This window comes from Mchenga conophoros, linkage group LG3 (assembly GCF_057382185.1).
Source record: "Mchenga conophoros isolate Kocher_MC1m ecotype Shallow Benthic linkage group LG3, M_conophoros_male_GT1.1, whole genome shotgun sequence".
NCBI classification, from domain to species: domain Eukaryota; kingdom Metazoa; phylum Chordata; class Actinopteri; order Cichliformes; family Cichlidae; genus Mchenga; species Mchenga conophoros.
Window position 1 is genome coordinate 39,722,420 of NC_140528.1, and position 27,558 is coordinate 39,749,977.

Here is a 27,558-nt window from a genome sequence, read left to right on the forward strand (position 1 = left end):
GCATCTTAGAGAAAAACGTCACACAACTCAGTCATCCTCACCTCCACATCCACAGTGTGATATTTCTCCCGGAAAAAAAACCCCAACACCTGAATGAATACCAAATATATTTAAATTGGTAGAAAAAAATATTTCTTCTAATTTAGTTAAAAAAATACAGAATCTGTGTAATTTCATAAGTTACACAGGAGGAGTTACACAAAATTAAACATCCCTTTGATTGTAATAATGTCTCTTCCTCTTTCTTCTGTATTTTGAGTCCAACTAATTTACTAAGCAGCAAAATTATAAACGTGTTTGACTAACAGTAGTGGTGTTATTCAAGGACGACTCCTATGAGGGCCGTGGGCTCTCTCTCTTCTTCTTGACCGTGAGAAATGACTACCACATGTGAGGAAAGCTGCAGGTGCATAAATCACCCACTGCCGATTCAGGGAAGTAGTTATGAAGAATAACTAGTTGGCATGCTGACTAACATATAAATAAAAACATATAAAAGCATTGTTGTCATGGTCGTCTGACCCAGTAATTAGTTTTTTGTTTTGACTTTTTCTGGATTAAAGTGATGATTTATGTTCAGTTTGTATTATTTAGTATAATATTTTTTTCTTTGTGCTTCTGAGTTTATCTTTGCTTCTAGTCCTTTGGTTCCTCATAATGTTAGTGTCTTTCTGCATTTCCTGTCTCAGGTTAGGTTTATGTTTGTATTCCCTGTGTTTTCTCCCTTCTTGTCCCATTGTCATCCCACTTGTCTTCTGTCTGTCTATCCTTAGCCCCAGGGTCAAGTTCACATGTCTTTGTCCTCGTCTCTGTGTTTGTTAATTCCAGTTTCATTCATTCATTTCATTTTGATAATCTCTCATCCGGCATCAGTTTTGCTTCCTGTGTCACTTTACTCTGTAATGAGTCCCACTTGTTGGCCATCCTCTCCTGAGCCTGTGTGCATTTATGTCCTCAGTTTCCCTCGATTCCTTGTTGTGTCGTTCACTCAGGCTTTTCCCCCCTTGCCTGACTTGAGTTTTCAAGCTACAGCAATAAAGCTGCCGCACTTAGTTTAGCTTTTTGTCCTGCTCCTGCCGGACTTGACAATATCAAACGTACAAACTGAGAACAGTATCATTTTAGGAAACGTATTACTTCATTCATTCATTCATTCATTTATTTGTTCATTTCCAGGCACAACAAATACCTATATTGAACATAAAATGCACAAACTTAATTTTAAGTTTGATGGCAGCCACACATCTAAAACAAAAGTTGGGATGAGGGCTTAATAAAGAATGGAAAAGGAAGTGAGAAAAAGAAAATGGGCCGGAGAACATTCTGTGTAATTACAGAGATGCCCCAAAGTCTCAAACCTCTCCTCATGTTTTTATATTTCATTAGGAAAATGGAAAAAAGGTGCACTGATTCATTGAAACATGTGGGAATACAGCTTGTACGGCAAAAAGAGAGTTTGTACAGTTATAACAAGCTACAATGTCAGTATTTTATTCTTCAGCAAAGCCTGAAATCTCTTTGGAGGCTTTCTTGTAAATTTCTTTCTTGCCTTTATTCTGAGCAGTAGTGTTATTTGTTTTGTTTTATTTTTTTTACATTGGCTGCTTTTTGTTTCATTTCCTGTGTTACGTTTCGGTGTGTCAGTGTTTTGTTTTTGCGTGACTGTTATGTATTTCCTGCTTTACTTTGAAAGTCTGTGTTATCTTAGTGTGTTCAGTTTACATTTTCCCTGTCTCGTCAGTTCTAATTTGCCCCAGCTGTGTTTCCCTCCTGTGGTCCATTCCCTGATTGCTCCTTCTATGTATTTAAGCCTTGTGTTTCAGTATGTCATGGTCGCGATCTCCCCCGTGTTGTAAATAGTTTGGTGTGTTTGTTGTAAATAAATAGTCTGTTGTAAATAGTTGTGAATGGGTTTGTTAATATTTTCGTTTGAGACACCTTCGTTTTGGGATTTTGGTGGAGGGCCTTCGTGGTTTTATTTTCCTTATTTTTATTTTCCTGCGTTGCACCCCGGTTGCCTAGGCCGGGGTGTAACATATGGGGCCTCGTCCGGGATTGCCTTCGCTGGGGGGTCCGGGGACCGCCCCAGCCTTTGTCGTCTGCTGGAGGGTCCGTGGGACCGCTCCAGCCTTCATCCGCCTTCGCTGGAGGATCCGAGGGACCGCTCCAGCCTTCTGCAGCTGGTGGGCTGCGTGTCCGTGTGTGCAGCTGGTGGGCTGCGTGTCCGTGTGTGCAGCTGGTGGGCTGCTCGTCTGCCTTCGCTGGAGGGTCCGTGGGACCGCTCCAGCCTTCATCCGCCTTCGCTGGAGGGTCCGTGGGACCGCCCCAGCCTTCGTCGTCTGCTGGAGGGTCCGTGGGACCGCTCCAGCCTCCATCAGCTTCGTCTGCCTTCACTTCAGCCTTCGTTTGTCTGAATCAAACTTTTCACTTGGGGTTACATGTTTGATTTTTGGGTAGGGGGAAATGTTACGTTTCGGTGTGTCAGTGTTTTGTTTTTGCGTGACTGTTATGTATTTCCTGCTTTACTTTGAAAGTCTGTGTTATCTTAGTGTGTTCAGTTTACATTTTCCCTGTCTCGTCAGTTCTAATTTGCCCCAGCTGTGTTTCCCTCCTGTGGTCCATTCCCTGATTGCTCCTTCTATGTATTTAAGCCTTGTGTTTCAGTATGTCATGGTCGCGATCTCCCCCGTGTTGTAAATAGTTTGGTGTGTTTGTTGTAAATAAATAGTCTGTTGTAAATAGTTGTGAATGGGTTTGTTAATATTTTCGTTTGAGACACCTTCGTTTTGGGATTTTGGTGGAGGGCCTTCGTGGTTTTATTTTCCTTATTTTTATTTTCCTGCGTTGCACCCCGGTTGCCTAGGCCGGGGTGTAACATCCTGTCTAGTCCTTAAATCCTAGAATCCAGTCCCATGAATCATTAAAGCATAAAAACAGCTCCGAACACAAGCAATGAACCAGTGCTGAGGAGTGTCTGAAAGTCACGTTATAAGGAAGTAGGCAAAGATCCAGCAAACAGCTGACACAGGACCTGACTGTATACTGAAGCCTCATCAGAAATGGTCTCAGTAGAAAAATGTCTGCCAAGAAGTTGTCAAGGAAAAGGCTGAGGCACGCCAAACTACACAAGTAAAACATGGTAGAGGCTCCGTCATGGTTTGCATGGTTGCATTTTAGCCAGAGGGGTTGGAGGCCGTGTTAAAATTGATAGAATTATAAATGAATAAACATACGGGCGTTGTTTGAGCCACCATGTAATACCTTCTGCAAAGAAACAGCTTTATTTTTCAGCATGACAATGAACCTAAACATACTAACAATGCAATAAAATACCTGGACACTATCGGTCATGGACTGGCCTCCCCGGAACGCGGACCTCAGCTTTATTGAAGCAGTGTGGGATCATCTTCACAGAGAACAGAACAAAAAGCAAAAAGCACTCAAAACACCTGGAGAACTATTCCTAAAGACGACTTAAAGAAATGACAAGAGATCTGATTAAGAGAGTTCAGGTTGTGCTGTAGAACAAAGGTGGGCACACCAAATATGGACTCTTAACCTGACTCTGGTTTTGCCTTTTATGCTTTTTCATTAATGTTTGGACACGTTTCCATCACTGCTTTTATTTCTCATTTTCCACAAAATATAAAGACAGGAGGAGAGGCTCAGGACTCACATTGTTCATAAGTTTTCCAAACTATCATCAAGCACTTGGATGTTTGGCTGTAATCTTATCTTTTTACCTTCCTGTCATTGGTCCCATTGATGAGCACTGGGAGTTAACAGACAACGGTCACACTGCTTTTATTCTCCTTTTATTTCAATTAACATACTTTTGATTCTTGATTGTAAACCTCAAACCCCTCCGGTCCAGCTCTCACAAAAACTTTATCAAAGAGGAAAAGCTCTCGTACAGATTTTTTTTCCTGTGATAAGCACGTTTGTTCTGGTGTTTTCATCAGGGGCCAAACAGGAAGCTGCAGCGACGCTCTCTACATGTTCAGATAAGTCAGACAGTCGGACCTCTATAAAACCTGACCTACGTTTAAAACAAGGCAGTTCTCAGACTGACAGCCGACCAAAGGAAGCAGATCCTTGAACCAACCAACCATGGTCCTCGCCCTTCTCTGCATGGATCACAGCTACAGGTTGTTTTACGATCTGTGACAAAATTATAAAAAATTCTATTCAATCTGGGAATTAACATACTATAACTTAAGTGTGGCCTACAAAATGACTCAGAGCAATAAAATTTGTCCATCCTTCCAACCCGGTCAGGAAGATAAACATCCCAAAACAATGAACAGTCCCGGAGCTGAAGGACAAAAGCAATACAAAGAATTATAAATGTGTCAAATGTTAAAAAATAGTCACGATTTGCATGTTTACTTAAGACCCTTCCTTAATAGAAACCACACCTAAACTAAGGCTACGTCCACACTACCCCGGAGAGATCTGAAAACAGCGTTTTTGTCTGAAAATCCTCGGCGTCTCCACCATCGGTTTCATTTTAACAGAGTTGTGCATCCACATTGAGCACAAGTATGAAATGCAAGGCCTGCCTCAGCTGCCTCGGCTCTTTGAAACGTTGCGGGAAAATGTTGAGGAAAAGCACCGAGGTTTTTAAATGGACTAACAATGAGATGGAGTTGTTGCTGCGAGTAACACAACAGTACAAAGTGGCAAAAGCGAGTGAGAATTAGAGAATTGGAAGAAAAGCTATCTGAAGCATGCACAAACTGATAGGGCTGTCAAAATTGAGAGCAAACAAAACAACTGCTGTATGATGCCCTCTGCTCTCTAAGTTTAATAGGTCACTTGACTGCATCACATGACTAAAATGTGTCATTGTTTTCAAAAAGTCTCCATTTTAGCTGTGCACACTGCGATGTGAAAGCACCGTTTTCAAATGTATGCGTTTTCGAGAGCCAAAACAGAGAGAAAACGGTGTTTTCAAACGAAAATGCATTAGTGTGGACGTAGCCAAAGTCCTTGTTCTTATTTCTCTGCCTCACACACCTGATTTCATCTGAGCTCATCCTTTCACAGATCAAACAGGATCAGTTAGAGGTCAGAGGTCAACCACAGCAGTCTGTCATGTTTCACTGTTGGTCCTAAACCCACTCGGGGAGGTTTAATCTGTCTCTGTAGGGCTACAGGATCTTTCTGTTATCTGGATTCACACTAACATCATCAGTCAGGAGAAAAACAATCACACGAACCTGATTAGCAACTCGCTAAGTTAATCCTGGATTTTCCCCGTTGATGGCAACATCTGACCAACCACAGCCATGGCGGCAGATGTTACAAAGGAAGATAAAATTACAATATCAGAAAAATATGAAGAGGTTAAACACACAATGAAGACTGAAACTAAAACCCCTGCTGTAGACAGATCAGCTGTGAGTGCTTTAAATGTTTATGCCAGTAAGATGGGAGAAGAGCTGCTATATCAATAAAGTTTAACCTGTTTGAAGCCTGGAAAGTTAACGGGCTCATCAATATCACATCTTAGATCAGATTAGATTAGATTTGGGGTTGCTGAGCACCCAGAGAGCTGCCCATCCAGTCAAGGTAAACTTTACTCGTCCCAATGAGACGTCTTCCCTGTCTCTGTCAGTCCCTGCATCCTTAAATGTCTCCAGTTGTCCCGAGTTCCCTCTGACTGCCTCCTTGGTGTAAACCCCTGTTCCTCTCTGTCCTCGTCGTCTGTTGTCTTCATCTCCATTGTCCGTCATCATAATTTTACCATCTCTGTGCAAGTCTGCAAATTTCTTTATTAAATCATAAGATTTAATAATCCTGATGATAATGACTTGCAGTAGTCAAAAGTGTTGATATTAAAACCTAAGAATTTCAGGAAGTTTGTTTTACAAATAAATAAAGCTCTGTGGTCTCTGTAGTTCACCATCTCCTAGTCTCCAACCTTTAACCTCTCTGCTCTGTGTTGTTTTGTCTTTTAGATCAAAAACCCACCACGGCTCACCACGGAGGACACACAGAGAATGGATCTCTAGTACTAATTGTTGGTCTGTCAATTTTTGCTGTGCTTCTTGTTACTGATTTTGTTGTTTTTCTGATCTACAGAAAACATAAAAAGAAGCAGAATCAGGATTCAGACCAGCCTCCTGTTGAATTGCAGCCTGTTTGAAATGTCTCAGAGTTTTTCTCCTGCTGCTGTTCAGACTCTCAGTGTTGTCACTGAACATTCAGATACAGACAGATGTTCTGATCATCCAGCAGACAGACATCAAACATGTCCAGAGTTGGTTTGACGTTAAATTTCCCTGATTATCATCAAACCTGTTCAGACTGTGTCAGTGTGTCTCTGTGCTGTCTGTCAGAGACTCTGTGAACTACAGTGTTTGTTCATCTTCACAGTTTTCATGCGATTTGTTGATGGGAATTTTTTTGGCTTCCAGCTGCTCATCTTATTGTACTTTTCTGTAGCATAGGTTTTCCTATTTATGTCCTGTATTTGGAAATTACAGGATTTGTATTTTCAAACATTTTTTTTTTCTGTTGATAGAGATAAAAAAAAGTAACTTCAGCCTGTGAACACAAAATATTCAGTTTGTGAGTTCCTTTATATATTCCTATATAACTCATATTAAAACACATTCAAGTCTCACAGAGATGAAACTTAGAGAAACCTGCAGTGTACACTGTGGGTGTAGTTCAACACACAGTCAATCATTAGCTGGCTGCAGATAACTGGTTTCAGAAATGTGGTTATCGATGTCTGTTCAGCTGGGCTTTCTGCTCACACTCCTGCCTGCATTCACATTAAAAGGAGTGTTTTGCAAGTCATGTGACCCTTCCTCCACACAACAACAGTTGTTATCAGATGGTGATGAGAAATATTTTAACCACTTAGCACACTCTCGGTGCTGCTGTTTATTTCTAAGGTGACGGCTGCACATTAGAGCTGTGGATCTTTACACTGGACCCCTTTAAACATTAAACTTTATGTCCCACAGCCTGATAACAGAGATGTGTAAATCACTTCAGTCTGTCTCAGGTGAAATTAGTTTTATTGATTGAACAGCTTTACCTGGTGTTTGTTCTGTGTTCTGGTAACTGCATTTTTTGTGCATATGAGACTTGACAGCAGATTAGAATCAAGTACAACAATATTTATACATTCTCCAAATAACATATGCACATGTCCATAACATTAAGACCCACAGTTGGAGCTTTGTTTAGTGGTATATAGTGTTGTCTAGTGTGCGGCTTAACAAAGCAGAGAATCTCTGTCATGCTTAAAACCTGCTGCACATAAAAGAATCAGTGCAGTAGATGAACTTCTGATTTGTTGCTCTTTATCTGTACATGTTGGTGCTATTAACTTGGACGTGTGAGTCCAGAACAGTTCTGTTTGGTAACAATAAAGTCCATCAAATAAATAAGTGTCCAGATGGTGGTTAATTTTTTTTTAATGTGATTTTGTTCATTACTAACACTGGTGAGTGTAATCACATTACTGTTACTGTAATCACATTACTGTCATTTTATTATTGACAAAATATTAACGACATGTTGATGATCTGTTTATATCCATGTTAGTCTTTAAAGTCCAACATCTCCCTCTAGTGGCCATAAATAAACCATGTGGGAGCAAATACATTTATTCATTAACCAAACTACAAGATGTTGACACAAGGGGGCAATTGATGTCTCCATTAAACAGATGGATAATTGTTGGCATTCCTGGAGTGGCTTCATCTCAGGAGGTAGAGCAGATCACCCACTAATTATAAAGCTTGTGAACTGATCCCTTGATGCTCCAGTCTGCATGCCAAATATCCTTGGACAACATGTAGCTTGCCATCACCAGTGTGTGAATGTGTGTGTGAATGGGTGGATGACCGGATATGTAAAGCGCTTTGGGGTCCTTAGGGGCTAGTAAAGCGCTATATAAATACAGGCCACTTAAGAAAGCACTTAAGAGAGTAAAATTGTGGCATATAAGTACATATAAAAATTTACCACAAAAACTCAAATTATGTTGAAAAACTACTCAATGATACATTTTTTAGCTTTTCTAGATAAAAGATAAGATAAGATAGAACTTTATTAATCCCTCGGGTGGGTTCCTCTGGGAAATTCGATTTCCAAAAAACGCACAGCACCGACAGAAGTTACAGAGTTACAGAATATTATATATATATATATACACACACACACACATACACACACACACATATATAAATACAGAGACAAATATAAATAAAATATACAAAGGGGATATAGAAATAAATAAATAGATATAATAAATAAATAATAAATAAATAGAATAAATAGGAATAAAAATAAAAATACAAGTGAATTGCACATTTCAAGTATTGAGGTCTATTGCACTGTTGACTATTTACAAAAAGTATTGCACAGTGAGGTGAAGAGGCACTACAGCTTAGTTGTTCCCCCCTCCTTTGTCCTCCTGTCTCCCCTCCCTCTCCCCTCCAGAGAGGAGTTAAACAGTTTGATGGCGTGTGGGACAAAGGAGTTTTTAAGTCTGTTAGTTCTTGTCTTGGGGAGAAGCAACCTGTCACTGAACAGACTCTTCTGGTTGTTAATGGCCGTGTGCAGAGGATGCCTGGCATTGTTCATAATGTCCAGCAGTTTCTTTAATGTCCTTTTCTCTGCCACTGTCTATAAAAAAAAAGCTTCATTTTTTTCGTTTTTTTTAAGTTGTCTTTTCACAAAGAAAAAACGTAGCCCTCCACCTCTGTGTTTGAACCAATAGAAAAGCTAGTGCTCAGAGGAAGACGGCTTCACTTGGCACTGGACTGGATGATGCCGTCATTCACCTCCTACATGGTTCCCTCGCTCACCTGGAGACTGCTGGGAGCACTGTGAGAATCATGGTCTTTGATTTCTCCAGTGCCTTCAACACCATTCTTCCCACAGTCCTGAAGGACAAGCAGGAGTGGACCATCAGCGCACTACCTGGATTCTGGACTACCTCACCGACCGACCACAGTATGTGAGAACTCAGGGCTGTGTGTCAGACAGGGTCGTCTGCAGTACGGGGGCCCCACAGGGAACGGTTCTGGCTCCGTTCCTCTTCACCATCTACACTGCAGACTTCTCCCACAATTCCACCCAGTGCTTCCTGCAGAAGTTCTCTGATGACTCTGCAATAGTCGGCCTCGTCACTGATGGGGACGACAAGGAGTACAGAGACTTTGTGGACTGGTGCCAGCGGAACTACCTCCAGATCAGCACTAATAAAACCAAGGAGCTGGTGGTAGACTTCCAGTGTGGTGAGTGAGGGAGAATGGTGGCTAAGCTGTCATCCCTGAGCAGCTCCTTCAGTGGCTGCAGCACCCTACTGGTGTTGGCCAGAGGGGCCGATGGTGCGATATGGCAGCCTCGCTTCTGTCAGTCTGCTCCAGCTGTGACTACCACAGTAACTTGCCTTCACCAGTGTGTGAATGTTAGAGTGAACGAATTGTAAAGCGCTTTGGGTGCCTAGAAAGCGCTATATACATGCAATCTTTTATTATCATCAAGAGCATTTCTTTAAACTCTGACAGATCAAAGACTGCTATATTTACTAAATATGAAAATATACTTAATAACTCACTTCTTTAATATTCTGTGCAATTAACTAACATTCGGTTCCTCACAGCTTCATTCAGCTGCTCTGAGGAACTGAATGTTAACCATTCAGTTTCTCCTTTATCTCACATTTGACTTCATGTTAAACTATTTTAACATGAAGTTAGAATAACCTGAGCAGTAAGTGAAAACACTCGGAGTGTTTCATATAAAGATTTGTGAGTGGCAGCAGTTTCATGTCTGTTCTCAGCTGTTCTGTCTGCAGTGACGTCCTCTGTGTGTGTTTTACTGTGCAGACACTGATCCAGCTGCAGTTTACTCAGCAGTGAGAACTGAAGACGTCACTTATGGAAAAATCATCACAGACAAGAACAAACGATCACAGATAAGAGGTAAAGCTGCTCTTCTTCACTTCTGGATTAAAGCATCCTGAGGATGGTCATGTGATCTGTAACACTGGAGCAGCTCTTTCTCTTTTATTTGTGCCTTAAAGGTTGCACAACTAAAAGGATGAATTTGTTGTTAATGCGTCGTATAAAGAAGGCTGAACAGACCAAACAGTGTTTTCAGCCTCTCAAACTGTTCTTTAACACAATTTTAAAACCTTTTATTTTAATTTCTGCAAACAGAATTCAGTAAAACCGCAGCAGAAACTTCCTGTTGTTGGCTGCTCTCAGCCTGAAACTCTGCCTATGGTGCCAAAAACTAAGCACAAATTTAGAGGTGACCACGTTTTTGCTGTAGCTGCTCCGAAGTTGTGCAATGATCCTTCCATGTTAGCCATGTTGGCCTCATTGCTTTCTGAATTTAAAACGCTTCTTAAAGCACGTTTATGTGCTGATGCCTTTGGCACTCTTTTAAGAGGGTGACTCTATTTTATATGATTTTATTTTCTGTTTATGTTATTTATATATGAACAACATACATTTGTGAACCCTGGTTTATGTTAAAGTGCTTTATCAGTAAAGGTGTTATGGTATGAGCCTGACAACACTGATGAGAACATGTCGGCTTTCTTGCTTGTGGTTAGTGTGTCAGTCTGCACTGAGAGAAGATGGCGGCTTTGCTTTTAGCACAAAGGCGTCACAGTTCTATCCTTTCACCGATTGGCTCACAGCAAAGGTGCTGAGAGGAGAAACTGTGAGAGAATGTGATTGGCTCACACAGAAAGATGGAGGCTGGATTCAAACCCAGCACCTTCTTCCAGTCAGACAACAGCATCACCATGCTGCCTCAGGGGGACGTCCACTAAATGGTTATAATGGTTGTAGTTTGTTTCATTAACTAAGCTACAACACTGACAGCAGACTGAAGTAGAGTCGACGTTTTAAATGATATTTTTAATTGATTTGTTGTGAATGAAGTCATAATGTCAGGATGTGCTTTATCGATTATCACAGAGAAACTCAAATATCATGTAATCATCTCAGTTAACCTGAAATTATGTCAAAACAACGTTGCTGGTTTCTTAACTTTTGAAAGCACAAAAGGTTTTACGTATTTCTGTGTGTTACACTTAAAAAAACAACTTAATTTTAGTTTTGCAACAAAAGAGGAACTGCAGAGTGTCTAAGTTCATATTCTGGAATAAATTTATCACATGAATCATTAAGAGGTTAGAAATCCACCAATAACTCTCAAATAGAGGAAGAATACGTGCTCAGAGGAAGAGGGCGGGCTTTACTTGGTGTCAGTGACAGAAATGAAAAAAAGCTCAAATGAGTGAGAAGGACGATGAAGGAAACATCTGTGCTGTGTCTGCTCTGTAAGTAGAATCTCTGTGTTTGTTTGAATTCTTGTACTTTGACTGTCTGCTCTCCTGATAACTGATGATGGAGGAGAAGACATGAAAAACAAATCAGGCTGAATTCAAGTTCAAACACCACGAGGACCAACTGCAGGTCTGAAGTTTAACAGAGTTACTGATGAATTTATGAGTGAAAAGCTGAAATAAAATGTTGGTGTTTGTGTGAACAGAGCAGACCGTTGAACCTTACGTGGACCTCAGTTTAGTGCTAGTCTTTTGTATTTACTAATACATACAGTTACATATTATTATAACATAACTGTATTTGATTCCTTGTGTAACAGTAACTACATTAGAGCATGAAATATGAAATGATGTGATCAGTTTTATTTTAGAATTCATTATTATCAAATATTACAAAGTTGTTCTTTATGTTCACCTCAAATCAACATGAGTGTCATTTCTCTTTAGTTCTGATCTCACTGCTGAGCTGCACAACAAACCAAGGTCAGTAACCTTCTTCTGTCACAGTTTAAACCTGATAAACTCTGACAGGTTTCACACATTTGGATTAAAACTTTCAGTAAAGATCTCAAAGACGTGATCATCAGTTTTTTCATTTTAACAGCTCGTCTGACTGTGAGTCCCAGCAGCTCTCAGTTCTTTGAATATGACTTTGTGTCTCTGAGCTGTGAGGAGGACGACAGCTCTGCTGGATGGACTCTGAGGAGAAACACAAGCAAACAACAGAGGACTCAGTGTGGAGATGGGTGGGGAAAACCAGCTAATTCTTCCTGTAACATCACTGTTTTCCCTCATGAAAGTGGAGTTTACTGGTGTGAGTCCAGAGAGGGTCCCATCAGTAACATGGTTAACCTGACAGTCACTGGTAAGCTGAGTGTGTGGAGTTAGTGTTGATGAAGCTGTGTGTAAATGGATGACATGCTGTAGTTTGTCTCTGTGTTGAGGTGGATCAGTGATCCTGCAGAGTCCTGTCCTCCCTGTGATGGAGGGAGATGACGTCACTCTGCTCTGTAAAACAAAGACCACTCCCTCCAACCTCCCAGCTGCTTTCTATAAAGATGGCTCCCTCATCAGGAAGCAGCCTACAGGTCACATGACCATCCAGCATGTTTCCAGGTCTGATGAAGGCCTCTACAAGTGTGACATCAGCGGTCATGGAGAGTCTCCATCCAGCTGGATCACTGTCACAGGTGACACACTCACCTGTCTGTGTTTCTGCAGGTTCAACATTCACAATAAACTAATGATTACATGTTGTTTATTTCAGGGAAACCTACAAACACATCTCCATCTACTCCCACACCTGTATCTACATCCACCTCTATCCCTACATCAGCCTCTCCTCTGCATCTTGTTCTTCCTGTGTTAATCTCTGTTGGGTCAGTCTGTGTTGTGGTTCTACTGGTGTTACTGGCTCTACTGGTGAGAAGAGATGTTGACCTGAAACCTGAAGGTGGGTTGTTGTCAGTTTGTATTACCTGCACTGCATTGAGATGATCAGTTGTTTCGAATTTAAAAAAAGCACATTTGAATAGTTTGATTCAAATGTGGCTCGTCTGTATTTTAACTGGCCCAGAGAACAGGTGTCGAAGCTGTAACTGCTCAGATGTGTTTGATTTTGGTTTTGGTGACACACAAGTTGTCAAGAAATTGTAATGTCAAAGGTATGGAGAGAAAAATATCACTATGTGTTTTTCTTTCATTCTTTCAGACTGGGTCTTAATGTGATGATTTGTCTATATATTTGTAAATATATTTTTATTACCTCCTGCGTGTAAAACCACAGCAGCAACTTCCTGTTGCTGAAAGTTAAATGCAGAGTGACACTTGCAACACAGGAAAAAATGTAACATAGATTAACTGGAAACACTGTATCTGGGATCTTAGGTGGTTTCCAGTCTCAGAGAGAGTTTTGTTGTTCTGGTTAGATTTGTCACTGCCGCGTGTGCTACTTTGTCTAATAACAGTTTTCATGTTGGGACAACATATTTGCTTCATGATGAAGTGTGTCTGATTGTATTGAAAGAAGATGGCAGCTTTGTGGACACCAGGTTCTTTTTTCACACAAAAGCCGGCGGTTTCTTTTATTCAGAGGTGTTAAAATGAGGAAAAAGCAAAAACCTGCTGCTCTCTGTAAAAAATGAGTGATTTTTTTTAGACAAATAATAAAGAAAATGTGCAGATTTCATTCCTGCTGTAATTTAAATGTGTTTTATTTTGCAGAGATTTATACAACTGTGGTTTACTCAGCAGTGAGAGCTGAAGACGTCAGTATTGGAGACAAAACCATCAGAAAGAGGAGTCCAAGGTACAACTGCTCTCTAACAGAGAAAACCCAACCGCACAACCTGTTTCCACACATCATGCTAAGCTAAGCTAACCACATCATTGCTCAGTCTTCGAGCTCAGACTTGTGAGCTCTCCGTGACAAATGATTTCCTGTTAAGTTGTCTAGTTCATTTAAAGAAACATGAGCAGCAAGATGTGAGCTTTGTTAAATCCACCCCTGTTGGCCTTGAAACAATGCTGAACAATAACTATGATATTATGTTTTAAGTTTTAATACATTTTTATACAACAAATATCATCACAATAATAATAATAATAATAATAATAATAATAATAATCTCTGTGAGCCAAAAGCTCAGAAAGCAGAGTGCTCCAAACACTCTACCACAGTCTATTTTTATTTGTCTTTGTGTGTGAATGATGTCACAGAGGCAGGGTATCAATATGTCCATCTCAACCATTAAAGCCCCACCCACATGCTGTTTAATCAACCAATCAGAAGAGAGTTTTGATTAAAGGGACAGGAGGGAACACAGCTGGCATCAGACAGAGGCTGCACAAAGGCCCCATGTAAAGACGGATTATACTGAACTGTGAATCATGCAAAGCTACTGTAGTAGAAAAGAAAAACATGCAGCTGGAAATTGGCAGAAAATGTCCACCTCAAATGTAAAATACAGCATGTTATGTAATATCAGATTAAAGATACCCTAACTTACAGTGATGTTCAAAATTTATTGGATATAATTTTTGTAGTTTTGCATCGATGCACAAACACAGCAGGTTTAAAATCAATTAATCAAGATGTGATTGAAGTGCAAACTTTCAACTTTACTATTGCATTCATTGTTTAGGAATCAGTACAAATGAGGTAGGCCATCAACAGTCTGAAGACAACCTGCACAAGAGCCAAAAGACTCCATAAATGATATAAATGACTTTCTTGGCCTTTTCTGGGGGAAATGTACTAACGGAGTAGAGAAGGTCGTACAACAAGGTCTCTGAGTTGGTAAAAATAAGGTCAATTGCTGTGAATATCTTATATCAGAACGTCAACCCCAACCAACATCTGAATTAGACTACAATGTTATTCATATGGAAGCTCTGTGATGTGTATCTGAGCTGGTTCCCAGTAATGTCTGAACTGGGACTGTGTGTGATGCAGAGAGGTGGAGACTGGAGGTCTTGATTGAACTACAAAGCTTGTAATCATGTGTTTGAACTGTGTGTGTTTGTGTTCAGACTTTAAACCAGAGCCAGGCGTCGTCTACTCTTCACTGAAGTAGTCCACCAGTCCAACCACTGACATCCAGTTGCTGGTCTCTAACTGGTCTCCCGAGCACTTCAGACCAGAGGACATCCACAGATTTTTAAATGTCTTAAGTCTTTTTTTTCTCACTGAGAAAACCCATAGACCCATAGGACTCAAAAATTGCATCATGGATTTTTTAAAGTGTCCTTTAATAAGGAATCACAGCTTCATGGTTCTATAAAAATGTTTCATGTCTTAAAAATTATGCTTTTTATGTGTTTTTTATGTGCCTCTTTTGTAGAAGTGAAATGAGTTAAACAACTCAAAAAATTACATACAACACATTTTAACTGGAATTTTAAAAAATGCATTTTGCAGCAAATCTGCAGTAAGAAAATAAAAATGTGATTTGTATTTCTTTTTTTGATTTCTTAGCACTTATTCCCATGGCAAACGCCTTGCTTCTGAGGGTTTGTTCTCATTTGTTTTAAACATTGATGCTTCCTGATATATCTGGTTTCGTTATGATTTAATTATGATTATATCACTGTGGAATTTCAGCATATTCAGACAAAGCTGCTGAAGATGATTCACATACACTGATATCAAAGTATCACATACCAACAGCAGACAGTCAAACAAAGCAGAAGTAATTTGGGGGCCCCAGGGTGAGGTGTGAACTGTATGTTCACTTCATTCAAACATGGAGATTTGAATCTCTCTGTTTTAAATCTCCACTGCTTTTTCCAGCCTTAACATTTTTACCAACATCATGTTTGTCTTTATTGCCAAGAGCGATTTAGCTTTGATGAAAGGGTGCAGTGCTAATTTATTAGCTAGTGTCAGATAGCTTGGTTATCAAGCTGCTTCCATAGACTGTAAGGAGTCAACAGAAAGGCACTGATAGCTGCTAAATAGAGCTTTGTAACATAAAAACAAGATCCTAGATTTAAACTTACCAGAACTGGTAATGTTTGTTTATGCAATAAGCCACATAGTATTGGTTACACATTTGCATTAAAAATACCCCCAAAGCACAAACATGGTCCAGAGGTCCAATTGGCTGAGGTGAAGCCTAACAGACAGTTGGCAGTTACAGCAGCCTGTGTCCATCGACCTCTCAAAGAGGCCACGCCCCTAATAATGCAAACTTTCAGGCTCATTAACATTTGAACAGCTGCGTTATGAAGGCATTCAACTCATGCATACTTCGTATGAAGGAGAGGGTTAGCTATAGAGACCAAATATATTTTTAATAGCAGGTTGTATAAATTTTTATTTCTGCTGTAAAGTTGAACATGTTCACATGAGTGTCTATGGAGAGTGACTGACTTTACAAATCTCATGTGGACATTAGAGGAACTGCAGCATTTGGTGCTCTTGGTTTGTTCAGTGTTGTAGTGGGAGGAGTCAGAGACACAGAGCTGGACGGAATTAAGATTTAATGTTAAATTAGGTTAACATTAAATTAGATTAAGATTAATTATGTCATAGAAGCAAAAGTAGCTGAATTTAAGAAACTGGAAGCCTGTGACGATGTGTAAAATAAACCCAGTTTGGATTATGAGTAAATGATTTTACATTTAACAGCATGATGGTATCAGTCAAATATATATCAGTCTGCCTGTAGATTTTCACACCATGTTAAGTTCTGTGTGTTTGTCGTCTGTGGTTAACACTAACGAGTCTGCGACTGTTTCTGAGGAAAAAAAGCTTCATCTACGTGTGCTTCAACACAGAGGTGTTAATTTTAAATAGAGGAAGAAACACGTGAGTTATTTGTAAGAGCATTTCTGTAAACTCACACAGGTCAGACACTGTTATCATATTTACTAAACATGAAAATATATTTTATTATTGGTGTAAATTAAGCACATTTCCTGCTGTATTATTCACAGTTTTCCTTTTAACATTTAGTCTTTCATATTTATGACACCAGCATCTTACATTCCTTCTGTCTCAGTATCTAAATTCTGAGCCTACCTCTGATAAAGTTAATATTTTAATAGTGACGGCCTGTTAGTCTGATTGGCTAACGTGTGAGCTGACTTTAATATCCTGTTAGTGTAAATAACCAACATTCAGCTTTTGTGAGGAACTGAATGCAGATCATTCAGTTCCTCCTTTATCAGGTGTGTTTACCTCACATTTGACTTCATGTTAAACTATTTTAAATTTCTAAAATAACCTGAGCAGTAAATGAAAACACTCGGAGTGTTTTATAAAAAGATTTGTGAGTGGCAGCAGTTTCATGTCTGTTATCAGCTGTTTTGTCTGCAGTGACGTCCTCTGTGTGTTTTACTGTGCAGACACTGATCCAGCTGCAGTTTACTCAGCAGTGAGAACTGAAGACGTCACTTATGGAAAAATCATCACAGACAAGAACAAACGATCACAGACGAGAGGTAAAGCTGCTCTTCTTCACTTCTGCATAAAAAGGTCCTGAGGATGTTCATGTGGTTTTTATCCGTCTGTGTTCGAGTGTGTTTCAGATGTCGCACAACTTCAGCTCACACATAAGTTCTAAAAAAGATGAGTTAGTTGTTAATATGAGTTATATGAAGAAGAAGAAGGCTGAACAAAACAAAGTGTTCTCAGCCTCCTGAACTGTCCAATAACGCAGTGAAACATTTTAAAACCTTTTACGTCTTTTAACTTCTGCAAACTGAGTTCAGTGAAACGACAGCAGAAGCTTCCTGTTGTTGGCTGCAGTCAGACTGAATCTGAGGACACTGACGAGAACGTGTCGGCTTTCTTCCTTGTGGTTAGTGTGTCGTTCTGCACTGAAAGAAGATGGCGTCACAGCTGGGAGGCCAAACCAGGAGAACGGACTCACAGACACAGATGGAGGCACTGATAAACATGATAACAAAATATACAACTTGAGACTCAAACCATGAACTGTGAATTATGATGCAAACGTGAGCTATGAAATAAACAGGAAATACTATGAAGCAGTTTTCACTTGAACACTGTGACTTTCGGGCAAAGGGGTAGTTAGACTGAGGGGTTGGACCAGGAGGCTCAGAGTTACAGTAATGAGAGGAGACGAGGTTCAAAAGGTGTTTGGATGCAGTTCAGGTGAGTGAAAACGAGGTCGTGAAATGTCTCACTTATTGCAGGTGGATTGATGGCGTGGAGAGGGTAAGTGAACCAGGTGAGCAGAGATAAATCTAGAGGAATCAAGTAGTCGAGTTAGGTGAGTGAAGTGAGCATAAGGAGTGACCAAGAAGCTGCCAAGAAGACCAGCATCCTACTGAAGGTGAGTGTTGAAGGTGAGTCATGTTTCAGCGAGGTGACCAGGTGGATTACTGTAAACAGAGAGAGCACAAGATGAGCAAAGTTTCACGAGCGCTGTGGCGGCCCACACTAACAGAGGTTAGAGGAAGATCTGGCAAAGGACCATCGCTGGTTTTAAGTACCAACAGCTTGATTGCCAACAGGTGTGGACTGCACGCTGGATTGCGGTGACTCCGCCCAGAGGTGGAACCACTGGCTCTTTGGAAAAATATCTGCACTCACCCACCGATGCATCATTATAAATACTGTTTAAACACAGCTGTAACATGCAGTTAGTGTATAAAAATGTGTGAACAAGACATCTTCTTCTTCGTCTGAATGCAAAATATTTAAGATAAAACCCAGATGAGAAGTTTCCACACAGCTAAAGCTGCTTCTGTCAGACTGAGGATGGACTGAGGAGCTGCACCAATATCAGATTAAATTATTGTGAACTATGAATTCTGCAAAGCTGCTCTGGACAGAGAGGCTGCAGACTCTGCTGGTGGTTCCTGTGTTTAAGTCTCACAGCTCGGCCTGTTGAGGGGGAGACAAGAGAGACACAAGCTGATGGTCTCTGTGGGTTAAAGGTTTGGGTTTTGTTTATTTCATCCATGTCTCACAGCTAACGTTTGTGGAGTGTGGAAGTGCTGTGATATGTCACTGAGTGTCACTGAGTCTGACCTGAAACTTTGCTCCACTGAAGTTCCAATTAAGTTTTTCATTAGGTGGTAGTTCCTGGCACCGGGTACTTCTGTAGTACCTACTTTGTTGGGGCTCTAAGCAATCTGAAAATGTGACATGAGCAGACTATTTTCCACCAACTGGCTGTCAGTGGCATCTCATGAGTCATGAGATGAGTTCTGGCTGTTTAGCAGAGATTTAAAGTTATTTGCACCCTTGTAGGTGGGAAACATTGCGTTCTTGTGAGAAATGTGTAGTGGACTCCACCGCCACTGACCAATATTTATTAGGGTGTGACGGGAACTTGTGGACAGGTAAGGAAAACAATACAGTTGGAGGGATATTCCTGTGTTTTACTGTCCAGCGTAAGTCATCTCCTGCTTTCATTTACAGAGTACCGAGCTGCTGCTTTGCCAAGTGGATTTCTGGCTGCCGGCAAAGGACCCGACACATCAGTGTGTTTTAATTTGTTTTAACGTGGTGTAAATCGATGGACTGTGACTGCTGTGGCTGTCGATTGTGTTTGCTTCTTGTTTTATTTTTCTGTATCAGTAGACACAGCAGATATTGATTGTCTTTTAGTTTTTTACATGAAAACACCTTTATATATATATATATATATATATATATATATATACATATATATATATATATATATATATATGTATATATATATATATATATATATATATATATATATATATATATATATATATATATATATATATCGTTGCAGACAGTGAAGACGCTGCGTGAAATACAAATCCTTTTTTCTTTGGTCTTGCCGCTTTTTGCATGCACCGCCTGAGTGAAGACACCACTGAAGATTTGCCTGTGTTTTGCCCAGCTGGGGTTCAGTGTGAGTGGCCTACTATACCTACCACGGGTCACATAAATGCAATCCATTATTATTATTATTATTATCTCCTTCACAAAAATTAACACTGTCATTTATGAAACCAAGGCAGCGAGGGAACAGCTACACAAATAGCAACAGTATGATACCCCAGGTATACCATTTGACTGGCGGAAGATCTAGGAAATTTTACATGGGGAGGCAAAGTATGTGAAGATCCTTTATATGTAAATGCAGCAAGGTGATTTTTTAACGAGCTTTTAAGTAGAAAATTTTCACTCACATCCTGTTAGATTTGTATTGTTGATTGTCATTTATGCTTAGAAATATCTACTCATATATGCTTAGAGTGTATAATCAATGTCATGTTGGTAGAGGTTTGATCCCTAATAGTCTGCAAAGACTTCGTGTGCATTTCAGAGTGCTCCAGCATTCACACCCACATCCTGGGAGCATGCGACAGGTCGTACCTTCTCCTATTGTTTTGTGGTAGGATAAACGTAGTTATGTCAGTTTTAGTCTAAGTGCCTTTTGTTTAGATGAACTGCTGGACTTCCAGACCAGCAGGTTTACGGAAGTCGTTTATGGGGTCACACACACACACACACACACACACACACACACACACACACACACACACACACACACAAGGAAAGCGGCGGGGCCAGACGGCATCACCGGCCGTCTGCTGCGCTGCTGTGCTGACCAGCTAGCAGGTGTGTTCACTTACATCTTCAACGAGTCCCTGGCGAAGTCTGTGGTCCCCACATGCTTCAAAAGATCCACCATCATCCCTGTGCCCAAGAACAGCAAACCCTCATCCCTGAACGATTACCGGCCAGTTGCACTGACCTCGGTAGTAATGAAGGTGTTTGAGAGGCTGCTGAAGAACATCATCTCCTCCTCCATCCCAGACACCACAGATCCGCTGCAGTTCGCCTACAGATCCAACAGATCCACAGAGGATGCCATCGCCCACGTCCTACACACTACTCTCAGCCATGTGGACAAGAAACAGGGTAACTATGTGCGAATGCTGTTTGTTGATTACAGTTCAGCGTTTAACACAATAGTGCCCTGCAGACTGTTCACAAAGCTGAGGGATCTGGGACTTAACAGCCGTCTGTGTGCATGGGTGTTGGACTTCCTCACTGGCAGAACTCAGGTGGTGAGGGTGGGCAGGTGCTTCTCCAACAGCATCAACATCAACACAGGAGCACCTCAGGGATGTGTCCTCTCGCCACTGCTCTACTCCCTCTACACTTCTCTGCATGTGTTCAGTGTGTTCAGAGGGCCTCAGTGTCTGAATGGTTCCAGTTCAGCTCCATAACAGCAGCGTCCCTGGTTTGATTCCTGTGTTTCAGCTCATATCTGCCTCTCTCACTGAGGGGACGTCCACTACATGGAAAGGAAATAGTTCTCACCTCTGTGTTTGAACCAATAGAAAGCTGGAGCTCAGAGGAAGAGGGCGGGCTTTACTTGGTGTCAGTGACAGAAATGAAAAAAAGTGAGTGAGAAGGACGATGAAGGAAACATCTGTGCTGTGTCTGCGCTGTAAGTAGAATCTCTGTGTTTGTTTGAATTCTTGTACTTTGACTGTCTGCTCTCCTGATAACTGATGATGGAGGAGAAGACATGAAAAACAAATCAGGCTGAATTCAAGTTCAAACACCACGAGGACCAACTGCAGGTCTGAAGTTTAACAGAGTTACTGATGAATTTATGAGTGAAAAGCTGAAATAAAATGTTGGTGTTTGTATGAACAGAGCAGAGGACAGACCTTAGTTCAGTACTAGTTGTTTGTCTGTATTCAGTGTAACTATAATGTAACTTGAAGGACTTCCTTGTTCTACAGTAACTCCAGAAGCAGCTCATGAAGCATGAAATGATGTGATCAGTTTTATTTAATAATTCTGATCACGAGAAGTTGAAAAGTGAAATCCTGGAGTCTCTGGTTTAGTACGAGCAGCTTTTTGCTGACCTGGTTTAGATCCACGTTTCCTCTGACAGGAAGATCAAACTGGGCTGTAGGCGACACGACATGGAGAGTTTGATGTTTCTGTCTTAGAGGGAAACATCAAATAATACAAAGTTGTTCTGAGTGATCACCTTTGTGTGTTTATGTCAAATCAACCTGAGTGTCATTTCTCTTTAGTTCTGATCTCACTGCTGAGCTGCACAACAAACCAAGGTCAGTAACCTTCTTCTGTCACAGTTTAAACCTGATAAACTCTGACAGGTTTCACACATTTGGATTAAAACTTTCAGTAAAGATCTCAAAGACGTGATCATCAGTTTTTCATTGTAACCCTCACAGCTCGTCTGACTGTGAGTCCCAGCAGCTCTCAGATCTTTAAAGGAGACTTTGTGTCTCTGAGCTGTGAGGAGGACGACAGCTGTGCTGGATGGACTCTGAGGAGAAACACAAGCAGACGACAGAGGACTCAGTGTGGAACAGATGGGTGGGGAAAACCAGCTGGTTCTTCCTGTACCATCAGTATAACGAAACAGCATGACAGTGGAGTTTACTGGTGTGAGTCCAGAGAGGGTCCCATCAGTAACATGGTTAAGCTGACAGTCACTGGTAAGCTGAGTGTGTGGAGTTAGTGTTGATGAAGCTGTGTGTAAATGGATGAAATGCTGTAGTTTGTCTCTGAAGCTGTACTTCGCCTTAGAAATAAGGCGAAGTACAGCTTTACTTTGCTATAGCTATGTGCTATAGTTTACTCTTATTAGTGGTTTTTACCTGTGAACATAATTCCACACTTATATGACTCTGATATTATAGTGTTAATTGTTTTATTCTTTTATTCTTTTATGTAAAGCACTTTGGCATGCCCTTGGCTTTTAAATGTGCTCTATAAATAAAGATTGTTGTTGTTGTTGTTGTTGTTGTCTGTGTTGAGGTGGATCAGTGATCCTGCAGAGTCCTGTCCTCCCTGTGATGGAGGGAGATGACGTCACTCTGCTCTGTAAAACAAAGACCACTCCCTCCAACCTCCCAGCTGCTTTCTATAAAGATGGCTCCCTCATCAGGAAGCAGCCTACAGGTCACATGACCATCCAGCATGTTTCCAGGTCTGATGAAGGCCTCTACAAGTGTGACATCAGCGGTCATGGAGAGTCTCCATCCAGCTGGATCACTGTCACAGGTGACACACTCACCTGTCTGTGTTTCTGCAGCTTTCAACATTCTCCAAAAGTTGATTCTGTTCATCTGGACGTAGCGTTTTGTGGGAGAAACGTTTCGTCACTCATCCAAGTGACTTCTTCAGTCTCAGCTGACGGCAGGTTTCCCCAAACTTATAAACAGTACATTTGCATAATGAATGAAACCAGCCCACTGAAGGAACAATGGGCTGGGAGGTCAGTTCCTTGATCATAATTATGCAAATTCACATGACCACTGACCAAAACCCACTGATCAACAACCACTGATCAATGGCCATGAGTACCATTCACAGAGAGTTGGGGAATGGCTGCAATCACAGCATTGTAAGATGATGAAAGATGTCCCCTTAGGCCCCCTCCTCGATTCAGAGATGGTCTTTCCCTTTTCACGTAAATGGCCTCCTTGACTCCGCGCTCAAACCAGCGTTCCTCCCTGTCCAGGATGTGTACATCCTCATCATTGAAAGAGTGTCCACTGGCCTGTAGGTGTAAATAGACTGCAGAGTCCTGGTCTGACGAGGTAGCTCTTCTGTGCTGTGCCATCCGCTTCGCCAGAGGTTGTTTGTTTTCCCCCGATGTATAAATCCTGGCAATCCTCCTGCACTTAACATCGTACACTATGTTACTCTGTTTGTGTCGGGGGACCCGATCCTTGGGGTGGACCAATTTTTGGCGCAGCGTGTTTTGGGGTTTAAAAGCCACAGAGACACGGTGTTTAGAAAAAATGTGTCTCAACTGCTCCGATACTCCTGACACATATGGGATCACTACAGGTTTTCGCTTAGGCAGCGGTTGTTCTTCTCTCCTGGATCAGCTGGAACTTTCTTTAGGTGCCTTTCCAGCTTTGACAAACGTCCAGCTGGGATAACCACATTTACTCAGGGCCTTCTTGATGTGATGTTCTTCTGCCTCCCTGGCCGCTGTGTCAGTGGGGATGGTGTTCGCTCTGTGTTGTAGCGTCCTGATGACAACCAGTTTGTGCTCCAGTGGATGATGAGTCAAACATTAGATACTGATCCGTATGCATAGGTTTATGGTACACGTCAGCTTTTAGATGTCCCCCATTACTGATGGAAATCTCACAGTCTAAGAAGGCTAACCTGACACTTTTCATATCCTCCCTGGTGAATTTGATGTGTCGGTCCACCGAGTTAATGTGATCCGTGAATTGTGGTACATCCTGAGATTTGATTTTCACCCAGGTGTCATCCACATATCTGAACCAATGGCTTGGTGGTGTTCCAGGGTAGGATAGCAAAGCCCTCTTTTCCACTTCTTCCATGTACAAATTGGCCACGATGGGTGAAACTGGGGAGCCCATGGCACACCCACGTTTCTGCCTGTAGAACTGACCCTTGTATGTGAAGTAGGTGGAATGAAGACACAGTTCCAGAAGCAAACACACTCGGTCGATGCTGAGAGTGGTCCTGTTGCTGAGGTTGGGGTCATCCTGTAATCTCTTACGGACTACCTCCAACGCTTCTGTGACTAGGATACAAGTGAAGAGACTTGGAGATGTTATAGGTGACTGAGTTGATCATACAGACAATCGGTCTCATGACGTTTCTCCCACTAAAAACGCTACGTGCCGATGAACAGAATCAATATTTGGAGATTTACTTACCTGAATGATTGAGCATGTATCAAGAGGTTTCAACATTCACAATGTGACGAGAACTTAATGAGTGCGTTTGCTTTATTTTAGACAAACACACCACCACACCTACATCCATCTCTCCTCCATCATTCTCTCCTCCTGTTCTCTCTGTGTTGTCATCTGTTGGATCAGTCTACTGGTGTTATTGGTTCTTCTGGTGAGATAAGATGTTGACAGGAAACCTTAAGGTGAGACTCACGTCATCATTAACGGGTCTGTGTTGATGCTGATGAAGGAGTCAGTTCAACAGTGCAGCTCGCTGACTTGCTGTAGCAGGAGTAAAATATCTCAGAATTGTTCGATTTAAGTGAGGCCCATCTGCATTTTCTTAGAACCACATGTGGTCGTGAACAATGATGGAAATTCACCTTTTATGAACCATTCTAGACAACTTCAGCTTGTTTCCTACTCTGTTAGCATCTGTGATGCCGGATGGCAGCTGTTGCATGTAGTTTGCTAGCTGTCATATAGACTTGAAATTATTAACCTTTAATATCATGATTTTTGGGCCACATCTGGATCACAGAGTATTTGGAAGTACAGTAGCGGCACATATGAGGCCCAGATGTCGTTCACAAACAAGTGTGAACGAGATCTGGGCCTGAGACACATAAAGAGACCCAAGATCATCAAATGTGTGTTTTCAGCCTGCTTATAATTATTATTATTGCTGCTGTGCAGAGGAGACCATCAAATCAGTTTTTTGCTCTGCACAGGTTTTTTGAGTGATTTATTTGGATGTTAGCATATCAGCACATCCAATACAGATCCTACAATATTCAACATGAACCCCAATAATCAGACGACCCCTATGAGCAAGCAGTTGGTGACAGTGGGAAGAAAAAAACTCTTTTAACAGGAGGAAACATTCCGGTTGAGGGTGAGCGCAGGGAGACAGGATAAAAGACATGCTATTGAGCAGACTGTGAGATGAATAGTAACTCGGGATTAAATGCAGAGAGGTGTATAAACACATGCTGAGTGAAAAAGAAACACTATGCAAAAAACAGGTGGTCCTCAGGTTATAGCAAACAGAAAAAAAAAGGGGGCACAAACCAGAGCGTGGTTCTCCTCTCTGAAGGGAAGTACCATTAATACCAAGTGAAACTGGGTTGAAATTGTTTTTTAGTATTAGAAAAAGGACAACATTGCCCCAAACCACCAAACAGGTGACCCTCTGTTTACATAAACCTGAAAATAGGCAACCAGGTTTTAGAGAAAAAAACTAGAAGTTCAGATCATGTGTTCACAGCATGATTCAGATAAACTAGAATCCAAATTTACTGGCTCTTAGTTGTGGTCAATTCAATAAGATGAGACAGATTCTTATGCCTACTACAGGGGACAGAAGATAAATAGTTTAGCTTGATAGTTTCTTTAAACCACAGCACTTAAATTATCTTAAAGAAAAATCGAAAATATTTTCTTCTGTTTTGTTCAGATTTGGTGTCTTTGCTACTCTGTTAGCATCTGTGATGCCGGATGGCAGCTGTTGTATGTAGTTTGCTAGCTGTCATATAGACTTGAAATTATTAACCTTTAATATCATGATTTTTGGGCCACATCTGGATCACAGAGTATTTGGAAGTACCGTAGCGGCACATATGAGGCCCAGATGTCGTTCACAAACAAGTGTGAACGAGATCTGGGCCTGAGACACATAAAGAGACCCAAGATCATCAAATGTGTGTTTTCAGCCTCTCAAACGGTCCTTTAGTTACAGCATCATTTCTAAAGTTCTGCATGTTAAACAGCAGCAACATCCTGCTGACGACCGCAGTTAGTCTGATGCTGGTGAGAGTTCTCACTGTTTTTCCAGCTTGTGGTGAGGCGTCTCACTCTGCACTGAAAGAAGATGGCAGCTTTGTGGACGCTACCTTCCTGTTCACACAAACACCTCGCCGTTCTGTCCGTCATTCATTGGTTCACAGCAGAAGTGCTGACAGCTGGGAAAAACACAAGGTACTTCACCACAGCTGTGACACAGCTGTGGTGAAGTACCTTCATGCTAATGTGTCAAACACCAACATGGTGCATAACACCTTCACAACATAACAACTACGCCGTGAAAACACAGTGTGTGTCTGTCACACTACTCTAATTTCTCAACATCTGCAACACAGTGAACATTTAACACATTTTAACCACAGTGGAAGCTTCTGATCACAACAGAGGCTGTGTGTGTTTGTTACAACATCTCTCTGTTGTCAGAAAACCAGCTGCTCTTTTAAAATAAACTTACTGGCATTGTGATGCAACATTGCAAATAATAATAACATGTAACACCTGACTCATGTACCTGTCAGCAGGGCCTGGGTCTCTACATTGATGTTTATTTAAAATATCTCCTTGTTGATGCTTGTAACCCAAAATATGAGTTATGTAAATAATCCACAAGACAAATGTATCATTTCCAGTGTAACAGTTTCCATTTGTTAACGATTTTAATAAAAACTAAATAATGGTTCCTGTTTTAAGTCACATTTAAGTCACATTGTTCTGACTGTGAGAAAGAAGAGAGAGAGAAGGTGGAAGCAGGAAAAAATGACTTTTCAGGCATTTCTTCAGCTAACGGTTACAGATTTGTGAGCTCCACATTTGAGATTTTGAATTTGAAGAAGCAGTTAACATGTGAGCAGTATGGAAGCTCTGTGATTTGTACCTGAGCTGGTTCCCAGTAAAGTCTGAACTGGGACTGTGTGTGATGCAGAGAGGTGGAGATTGAAGGTCTTGGTTGAACTACAAAGCTTGTAATTATGTTTCCTGTTGTTTGAACTGTGTGTGTTTGTGTTCAGACTTTAAACCAGAGCCAGACGTCGTCTACTCTTCACTGAAGTAGTCCACCAGTCCAACCACTGATGTCCAGCTGCTGGTCTCTAACTGGTCCCCCCAGCACTTCAGACCAGAGGACATCCACATATAATCCATGACATTAGAAATAAATCTGAATCAGATAAAATATAATTGAATATGTTTCCATTGAATAGAATCTAACACCGACTTTCAGTTGATTAGTTGTCTTTTCTCTACCAGCC

At 41.1% G+C, this 27,558-nt stretch overlaps 2 protein-coding genes across 2 annotated transcripts; both read left to right on the forward strand.

The window, feature by feature from the left end:
* Nucleotides 1-11,236: 11,236 nt before the first annotated feature.
* Nucleotides 11,237-22,198, forward strand: LOC146578590 (uncharacterized). Its single transcript, XM_085267825.1, has 10 exons — nt 11,237-11,329; nt 11,783-11,818; nt 11,940-12,200; nt 12,280-12,525; nt 12,603-12,788; nt 13,559-13,643; nt 17,106-17,281; nt 21,851-21,886; nt 22,013-22,144; nt 22,194-22,198. The coding sequence occupies exons 1-10, from the start codon at nt 11,299-11,301 to the stop codon at nt 22,196-22,198; spliced, it is 1,194 nt and encodes a 397-aa protein (XP_085123951.1). The 5' UTR covers nt 11,237-11,298.
* LOC146578591 (sialoadhesin-like) lies at nt 22,182-27,398 on the forward strand. Its single transcript, XM_085269444.1, has 4 exons — nt 22,182-22,279; nt 22,602-22,847; nt 24,572-24,711; nt 27,319-27,398. Exons 1-3 carry the CDS (start codon nt 22,258-22,260, stop codon nt 24,682-24,684), a joined length of 381 nt encoding a protein of 126 aa, XP_085125570.1. The 5' UTR covers nt 22,182-22,257; the 3' UTR covers nt 24,685-24,711; nt 27,319-27,398.
* Nucleotides 27,399-27,558: the final 160 nt, after the last annotated feature.

What these genes read in the sequence shown, in the direction of transcription:
- LOC146578590 (XM_085267825.1), top strand. Translation starts at nt 11,299, where the DNA reads ATGAAGGAAACATCTGTGCTGTGTCTGCTCT. An exon ending in ATCTGTGCTGTGTCTGCTCT is followed by an intron (nt 11,330 to 11,782) that starts GTAAGTAGAATC and finishes ATTTCTCTTTAG; the next exon opens with TTCTGATCTCACTGCTGAGC. An exon ending in CAAACGATCACAGACGAGAG is followed by an intron (nt 17,282 to 21,850) that starts GTAAAGCTGCTC and finishes ATTTCTCTTTAG; the next exon opens with TTCTGATCTCACTGCTGAGC.
- LOC146578591 (XM_085269444.1), top strand. Translation starts at nt 22,258, where the DNA reads ATGGTTAAGCTGACAGTCACTG. An exon ending in GGTTAAGCTGACAGTCACTG is followed by an intron (nt 22,280 to 22,601) that starts GTAAGCTGAGTG and finishes GTCTGTGTTGAG; the next exon opens with GTGGATCAGTGATCCTGCAG. An exon ending in CAGCTGGATCACTGTCACAG is followed by an intron (nt 22,848 to 24,571) that starts GTGACACACTCA and finishes GCTTTATTTTAG; the next exon opens with ACAAACACACCACCACACCT.